We start from the raw sequence: 9,460 nt of genomic DNA on the forward strand, positions 1-9,460 counted from the left end.
TTGGTATTTTTATTTGGAGACCATTTTTCAATGTTGTTGATAGCTGTGTTGATTGAAATAGTGGACTTATGGACAGGCGGAAGGCGGTAGTGATGCATTTGGTTTTGCCTCAACTTCTGTTGATGTAGTTTCGATAAGTCGATGAATTGAAGATGGAAATTCTAGACGCTATGCATGACTAGTTGATCATCGTCTTCATGACATGGTAACGTAGACAACAAGAGAAAATAAAGTAGTAGCTATGACGGTTACTTTGGATCGTCTATACAGTGGTCCTTTTTTGACGGCTTGGATGTATACTTGGATCTATTTCACTGTAGTCATGGATAACAGGACATTTTTCCATCAGCCGATCAAAAAAGTCCCTCCGATGTAAAATTTGTACAAGACATCGTTGAAATGATCGCACAGTCTGTAAAAACTCCATCCAATGTGGAAGGGAAAAACAACGATCTGCGCTAATTAACCGTTTGTCAGTCAGTCAATCAATCAAATTGAAAGTAATTGAGCCAGCCATTTTGCAAGGTATTATTACTTATTTTATCTACCTATTGATTTCTCTCTTTCCTTCATCCTACGTATTCATTCCTCAATCCATGAATACTGTAGTTGTAGATTTGTATTTGATTATTCTTATTCTTCTCCTGATTATTGATTATTATTATTTTTTTTTGGGGGGGGGGGGAAGGATGTGACGAAGAATGTCCGTCGGTCTGCACGCTTACCTGATTTTCCAATCGCACTTTTGAAGACCTTATTAATTAATTAAATCAAGAAGAGTTGCTTGCCTCAGTTCTAGCACTACTATCTTGGATTTTCAAAATGAGCTCGTCAACAGCTTTAAAGACATTATATGATGGTTTCAATGGATTGAGCAATGGAACCTTGTAAGGACTCTTTCCCTCAAGAGTATAATTTTCGCTTTTAAATCGATCCTGTACACCATTTTCTGATACTGTCTATATACAGTACAGTACTGAAGTGGATATCGTAGTCTATGGACACAGTACATCCAATATGGTGGATATCATCTGGTCAAAGTGCAACGAAATGCCGGTATCGACTTTGTGGACAAATCGTAAAATGTATTGATAGACCTAATGTACAATGTCTGTTTGCATGTTGATCTTGATGGCTTGAATTTATTTTCCATTCTGCCACTATTGTCCTGCATTTGAAGAACTCGTCAAAAGTTACAAGTACAGTAGTGGATGATTAATGTCGTAAGCGAATTATTTTAACTAGATCGTAGTCCATGTACACAGGATATCCAATATGGTGGATATCATCTGGTCAAAGCGCAACAAAATGCCGGTATCGGCTTTGTGGACAAATCGTAAAGTGGACTGATAGACCTGATGTACAATGTCTGTTTGCATGTTGATCTTACTTGATGGCTTGAATTTATTTTCCATTCTGCCACTACTGTCCTGCATTTTGAAGAACTCCTCCAAAGTTACAAGTACAGTAGTGGATGATTAATGTCGCAAGCGAATTATTTTAACTAGATCGTAGTCTTTGTGCACAGGATATCCAAGATGGTGGATATCATCTTGTCAAAGTACAACTGTTCATCTTGATGGCTTGAATTTATTTTCCATTCTGCCTCTATTGTCCTGCATTTGAAGAACTCGTCTAAAGTTACAAGTACAGTAGTGGATGATTAATGTCGCAAGCGAATTATTTTAACTAGATCGTAGTCCATGTACACAGGATATCCAATATAGTGGATATCATCTGGTCAAAGCGCAACAAAATGCCGGTATCGGCTTTGTGGACAAATCGTAAAATGGACTGATAGACCTAATGTACAATGTCTGTTTGCATGTTGATCTTACTTGATGGCTTGAATTTATTTTCCATTCTGCCACTACTGTCCTGCATTTTGAAGAACTCCTCCAAAGTTACAAGTACAGTAGTGGATGATTAATGTCGCAAGCGAATTATTTTAACTAGATCGTAGTCCTTGTGCACAGGATATCCAAGATGGTGGATATCATCTTGTCAAAGTACAACTGTTCATCTTGATGGCTTGAATTTATTTTCCATTCTGCCTCTATTGTCCTGCATTTGAAGAACTCCTCCAAAGTTACAAGTACAGTAGTGGATGATTAATGTCGCAAGCGAATTATTTTAACTAGATCGTAGTCCATGTACACAGGATATCTAATATAGTGGATATCATCTGGTCAAAGCGCAACGAAATGCCGGTATCGGCTTTGTGGACAAATCGTAAAATGGACTGATAGACCTGATGTACAATGTCTGTTTGCATGTTGATCTTACTTGATGGCTTGAATTTATTTTCTGTTCTGCCACTACTGTCCTGTATTTGAAGAACCCCTCCAAAGTTACGAGTACAGTAGTGGATGATTGATATTCGCAAGCGAATCATTTTAATTGGAAATATTCCATTTAGACAACAGCTGCTTGCCTCAGTGCTGCTTAGACCGGTTTATATTTTGAATCAAGCCATCGAAAATTCCAAATACCCTTCTATGCAATCGATACGACAGACATTCTTCATCAAATTGTCTATCTAATAATAAATAATAATAACAATTGTAATGCAGTACATCAACAATGCAAAACATATTGTAATCTAGTCAATCCCTTTAAAATGGATTACTTCCGTGTCTCGTCTTTTCAATAAATTTATTACAAGCTCTCAATACAACTGTGTGTACATTGAATGGAAAACTTGAAATTTATTTCGCACTCGAGCCTTTTCAGGACTGATATACTATACCAATCGGCCATCATACCATCGAGTTCTATCATCTTGCAGTAAGTAGACCAGAAAGATTGAATCAACCTTGGCAGTCAAAATCGCCATGCACAGGAAATTTCTGAATGTACCCTTGTTGAAGTCGCGCAGCCGCTGTCGCAGTTGCTCTTCGGCTTATTGTTGCCGTATGGAAAGAAGAAGTCTATACGATAAGCATTGAAATAAAGTTTGAAATTATTTGACCGTTAATTTCAAACATTTGAAAGGACACTGTGTAGACTGTAGACAGTACAGTGTATAGTACTGTAATGTCCTATACTGTCGGTTTATCAGATACAGTCTGTAATAGTAAAGTGTACAGTGTAGGTACTGTACAGGCTGAGAGTTCATTAATTTGATTGATTAGTTAATGAATTAATTAATCAAAACTAAAACTGCATAATTTACCGTTAATAAGTCACTACAATTTCAAATTAATCGATCAACAGGCCTCAAAGTAGTTGCAAATCCAATCAAGTTGGTTGCAATCCATCCAAACTAAAACTGCATAATTGACCGTCAAGAAGTCACTACAATTTCAAATTAATCGATCAACAGGCCTCAAAGTAGTTGCAAATCCAATCAAGTTGGTTGCAATCCATCCAAACTAAAACTGTATAATTTACCGTTAATAAGTCACTATAATTTTATATTAATCGATCAACAGGCCTCAAAGTAGTTACAAATCCAATCAAGTTGGTTGCAATCCATCCAAACTAAAACTGTATAATTGACCGTCAAGAAGTCACTACAATTTCAAATTAATCGATCAACAGGCCTCAAAGTAGTTGCAAATCCAATCAAGTTGGTTGCAATCCATCCAAACTAAAACTGCATAATTGACCGTCAAGAAGTCACTACAATTTCATATTAATCGGTCAACAGGCCTCAAAGTAGTTGCAAATCTATTTCAACTTATACCCTATTCCACTGGACTTTTTCCATCGTTTGAAGAACGATAGATAGAGTGATACAGAGGAGAACATGAAAAGACAATATCCATTAACCTATGAACCCTTAAATGGTACTCTCGAGTATCCATCCTTCTTCAGGGATCGTCTAAACAAACGCAAAAAAATACAACCAATTCAATCTTTTGACACTCTTAACCAGCCAGTGTTACAAGCACAACGTGAAGAGCAACAACGACTAATTCGATTAGGTTTGATCAATGATCCATCCTGTTATACATCTGATACTGCTGATCAATCAACACCAGTGGGTACCTCGATCTCCAATCCTGTTATTATTCTCGATAGCAGTAGTGATGAAGAGGAAATTCAAGAAGTAATCTATCCATTATCCAAATCATCGCAAGATAGCAAAACGGTGGTCCACTCTGGCTCAAGCGTAACCAATCCTTCCGCTAGTTCTTACGCCGCTGTTATTGATAGTTGTAGCAAAGACAGAAATAGCCATAACAACAACAAACCAAAACATGAAACTTTCTATCTCCAAAAGATCAATCAACTTATCGACCAAAGTGGGCGAAAACAGGTAGAATACTGTATTGTACACACAATGACACCAACAAGACTCCATTTTGATACCGGACTCTTTCATATTTCTATCCACCTACCTTCCAATAATCGTCCTACACGGCCCAACAGAAAGAATCATACGCTAATCATTCTTTTCTTACTTAGGCCCATCATTCTCTCTTTTAATACTATCACTTTAGCTCATCTTTGAAACATATCTTATTCAATCTTAATGCCATCACGTATACCATTAGCTATAGTATAATTATCAACATTAATCATGATAAGCAGTCTTGTAGATAGATCACTTAATGCAATGCCTCTTCCATCAATACGATCGCTTGGACGAATCCTCACCGTCACATACGAAAAAAATTCGTAAACAATATCAGGCTAACTGCTCCTTTCATCGAGGCGATCGCTTTAACTAGTCCTGAAACACCTTCAATTTCGTCGAAATACTGTACCTTCATGCATAAGGCAAAAAGCGACGAATCATATCTAATTTAGTTATTCCAACTATGCGTATACATTCCATCAGTACCATCTCTCCAAAGATGTGCAACTCAATCGGATTATCCTCATATTTATGTCAAGTTTAGCAAAGAATCATAAACAGTAACAATCACTGCTGCACAATCGCTTTCACTAGTCCTGAAGCATCTTCAACCTAATCTAAATACCTTTAAAGCCTAGCCCGAATAGTAAAGAATCCAGATCAAGTTCATTAGTTATACTAACTGCTCATCCTATCAATACAATCCCCTCCTATGATCATGATCATCCATTCAATCCAATGTTTCCCGCATGAGGTCAAATAGTAAAGAATCATAAGCAATCTTGGTGAGGCTAATTATTTATTCCATGAACACAATCGCTTTGACTAGCCTTGAAAGATTTTAAATGTAGTCTAAATACCTTCAAGTCTAGCCCAAACAGTAAAGAATCATCACTCATCTAAGCTATGTTCAATGTTCATAGATGTTCAACCAATCCAATTATCTTCATGCTTATGTCAAATATAGTCAAGAATCATAAATAATACCAATCAATACAATCGCTTTGACTAGTCCTGAAGGATCTTCATTTAGTCCAAATACCTTTAAGTACCTAAAGTGTAGCCCAAATAGTAAAGAATTATCGCTCATCTCATTTACCCTATTCATAAATGTTCAATTCAATCCAATTATCCGCATGCTTAGGTCAAATGTAGTCAAGAATCATGAGTAATATCGATTAATACCATCGCTGCGACTAGTCCTGAAGGATCTTCAACTTAATAATCTGCATCCCTTTAAAGCCTAGCCCAAACGGTAAAGAATCTCACTCACCCTAGTTACCCTAACCACTCATTCCATCAGTACAATCCTCTCCCAAGATCATCAACTCAATCGAATTTTCCTCATACGATATCAATACAATCACTTTGACTAATCTTGAAAAATCTTGAACTTAGCCGAGTTACCTTTATTAAAGCATAAACCAATTGTAAAGAATCATACTAACCGAACCTATTCATTCTGTCGGTACTTTCAATCCTATCCCAAGATCTTCAATTTAATCTAATGATCCTCACGCATACTTCAAGTAACGAAGAATTACAAATATCTTGAAACTTACAGGGTTAATATGTAAAAGGCTTAATCGATTTATTTTGATGCCATTTTAAACATTAAGTGATCCTTTAAAGGCTATGCTAGCCAAGACTCCAACTCATACACCAATCCTACTGCATTTTAATCTTGCCATCTTTAAAGTTTAAAATCAATCTGTACTCCTAAATTCGAATTCATCGATAATACTTTAGTTCTCTATCAATGTAGCGAATACTCGTCGTATTATTTTATTGTTGATGGTTGACGATATTTCTTTCAACTATGAAACATAACCTGTATTAAAATATATATCTAGCAAGTAATCATTTCGTAATACAGAAAATCTTTGAACTGTATCCTCAGAGAAAATTACCGTAGATATGCTATACTGTAATAGAGAATCCAATAAGATTATAATTATCGATGATATATTAAACGAGATGCATAGAAAGTAAACCATTCATGCAAAATACAGTACAAAATGGTGTATTTATATCATTTAATAGTCCTAATACTTTCCCATACTGATCAACCCTACTCATTTTGTTTTGTAGAGTAGACACAATCAGAATCCTGTATTTATTGATTATAACTACAGTATAATAAAGTATATTTAAAAAAAATTTAGATAGCGGTAATCGTCATCTTATTGAAGTAGCTAGCACGATTTCGCTCCATAATTCTTATTATGCAGTATACTCTAGAAATACAATAGCAATAAATTTTCATTGCAAGCAAATACTACACGCAATATCGGTATTAAGCACTTATCAAAATTATTAGAAGTAAAAAAATTCAGATCTACATTTATCAAAAACAACGATTATATTATGAGTTACCCTCTCTGCTAACACTAAATAATGAATAGTTACGAAATTTTCGTTTTATAATAAAAAATGACAGGATCCACTTTTTGACAATTTGAAGATTAAAGATAGTGATCGTCCTGGAGAAGAAGAAAACATCGCTGATTGCTATAGTCTTAGTTCCGATGACGAAGAGCTTTTATCTGATGACGTCTACAAAAGTTATTTAACTCTTCGTAAGCCTCCCCCAAGTCGTGGAATAATTAATGTTAATCGCCCCGCCTCTGAGACGGATATTTGCATCTCTCCTCATTTAATTCCTATTTTGAAAACTCATCAGGTAATCAATTATATCACATGTGTAAATAGCATAATTGCTTACCTAGTAATTGCATACTACATATCAACTTTCTCGTATTCGTGACCTTAAATGGTTTTCATCTTCAATAAAGATTAATGAAACTCTTAAACGCTATTAATGATATAGCAGTCTCTCTGCTCTAGGTCATATAAGTCTTTAGCGATATAACAACAAACATTAAGCTATACTGTACTTTGCCGTCGTTATATTTGTTGTTGATGAATTCTAATATTGAATAAATGACATCCTATGGGTTAATATATAATTTAACTATCGATCATTGGATAGGTGGCAGGTATCCAGTTTCTATTTAACAATGTAGTGGAATCTTTTAAGCGCTACAGAACAAGTGACGGCTTGGGCTGTATTTTAGCCCATTCAATGGGTCTTGGAAAGACGTTACAAGTTGTTGCTTTCATCGAAATCTTCTTACGTGCATTAAGCGCAAAATGTGTTTTATGTATTGTACCTCTATCTACTCTAGATCACTGGCTAAATGAAATAAATTACTGGTTGCCAAGTTCTACCTCCGCTCTTTTCTCTGTAAGGAGATCTCGATAAAGCTGTAGCGATTATGTTGTAGAGCACGTATGAATGCAATATTGTACATGCACAATCTTCACTTTAATTTCTTCTTTCTACTACAGAAATTCAATTACCAACGCCCATTTAAGGTCTACCAAATCAGCAGTAATTGCAAATCATTAAAAGATAGAGCTAATATCATTAATGAATGGCGAAATATTGGAGGTGTCCTAATTATTGGCTACGATATGTACCGTATATTAATGACAATGTCAGCATATCAAAACAACACAAAGAAGGGAGAGGAAGTTGCTTCTCCCGACAGTATGGAAATTGCCGATTTAGATCTCATAGAAGAAAAATCGCAATACATTAAGGGTAAGTTTTTTAATAATATCTTTAATTAGTTATACGCGTATATCCATTATTTAATTAGTTCACCTACTAACTCTCATGATACTTATTTTGGTAAATTCCGTAGATATTCGTCTTGCATTATCAGATCCGGGCCCAGACTTAGTAATATGTGATGAAGGGCATATCTTGAAGAATGCAGCAACTTCTGTTACGAAGACTTTAAAAGAAATTAAGACAAAGTAATTTTCAATATTTCACTACCGTACGCATTATAGCGCGTGGTTGAGTAAATATTCTTTTTTATCGCTTAATCCAAACAGACGTCGAATAGTTTTAACAGGCTATCCGATACAAAATAATCTAATAGAATATTGGTGTATGGTGGATTTCGTTAGACCTAACTACCTCGGTGATAAAAAACAATTTTCTAACATGTTTGAACGACCTATAGCTAACGGCGAATGTGTTGATAGTACACCAAATGTATGCATACTATTATATTAACATGATCAGAAATCAACATTGGAAGTTTCATTAATAATGTTTGTACATATGATTACAGGACATTAAAAAAATGAGGTTCAGATCGTACGTTTTACAGAAAATGTTAAAAGGCTTTGTACAAAGGTATTATTGTAGTCGTACTATTGAGTATTTTGTTTTTATATTATTGATTAAGTATGTGTATACTGAATAATATTTTATTTCCGTCCAATTGTTGCCATAAACACAAGGCGAAGCCAAAAAATATTAAAAGACGCTTTATTACCCAAGAAGGAATACGTTTTACTGATTAGGATGTCACCTATCCAAGAAAAACTATATAGTACTTTCATGGAATGTGTAATTAAAAAAAATTGGACCAAAATTAGCTTAAAGATTGGCGCTAACGTTTTATTAGCCTTTTCTGTCTTGTATAAAGTACGTATGTACAGTATCTCATAAACTCTAAGATGTATTGTTCTGACTTACAGGCCCTACGGCTGCTAAATCACGATATACTTATAATTCAGGTTTGGAATCATCCTGACGTGTTACACCAGGCTATAATGCAACAAGATAAAACCTACCAATATGATATCTTAGTAAGCACTACGAACTTGAACGTAACTTTTTTAGTATAATTACGCTAATATCGTAGAGTTAAGTGCCATTTAATCTATAATCTGTAAAATTTACACCAAAGTTCACATACTGTCTGAGTGTCTGAGTGGTTACTAATAGTACTTAATGGAGTACTTTCAATAACTTAATAGAACGATGCAGATCGTGATTTGGAATTAGAACTTGGAGCTAATACTAGTAATGATAATTCTGACGTTCATGGCAATCACGAAACTAAAGTAACCAGACGTACCAATAAAACGGAAGACGAAGGGTCATCTATAGATTATTCATGGGTCAGTTAATAACTTAAATGCTCACTACTCTAATTGTAATAACTTGCGCTATACGAGTACAATATCTACGTTTTACAGGCGTTTCCATCGATGGCGCATTATGCACCTGGAGTTCTCGAACATGGTGGAAAAATGGTAATATTAATGGATTTAATTGAAAATAGCGTA

General features: G+C 35.1%; 1 protein-coding gene across 1 annotated transcript in view; it reads left to right on the forward strand.

The window, feature by feature from the left end:
• Positions 1-3,751: 3,751 nt before the first annotated feature.
• The window catches only part of TRIADDRAFT_55310 (uncharacterized protein), a gene marked incomplete at both ends in the record, with an annotated part of 7,045 nt that continues 1,336 nt past the window's right edge, over positions 3,752-9,460 (forward strand). Inside the window, 11 exons of the mRNA XM_002111337.1 lie at positions 3,752-4,264; positions 6,747-6,989; positions 7,299-7,553; positions 7,658-7,913; positions 8,017-8,131; positions 8,213-8,375; positions 8,455-8,519; positions 8,627-8,813; positions 8,906-8,977; positions 9,149-9,292; positions 9,371-9,416. Coding sequence (XP_002111373.1) covers positions 3,752-4,264; positions 6,747-6,989; positions 7,299-7,553; positions 7,658-7,913; positions 8,017-8,131; positions 8,213-8,375; positions 8,455-8,519; positions 8,627-8,813; positions 8,906-8,977; positions 9,149-9,292; positions 9,371-9,416 — 2,059 coding nt within the window. The remainder of the gene's footprint in view (positions 4,265-6,746; positions 6,990-7,298; positions 7,554-7,657; positions 7,914-8,016; positions 8,132-8,212; positions 8,376-8,454; positions 8,520-8,626; positions 8,814-8,905; positions 8,978-9,148; positions 9,293-9,370; positions 9,417-9,460) is intronic.

The sequence above is a fragment of the Trichoplax adhaerens genome, genomic scaffold (genome assembly GCF_000150275.1).
Source record: "Trichoplax adhaerens TRIADscaffold_4 genomic scaffold, whole genome shotgun sequence".
Taxonomy (NCBI): Eukaryota; Metazoa; Placozoa; class Uniplacotomia; order Trichoplacea; family Trichoplacidae; genus Trichoplax; species Trichoplax adhaerens.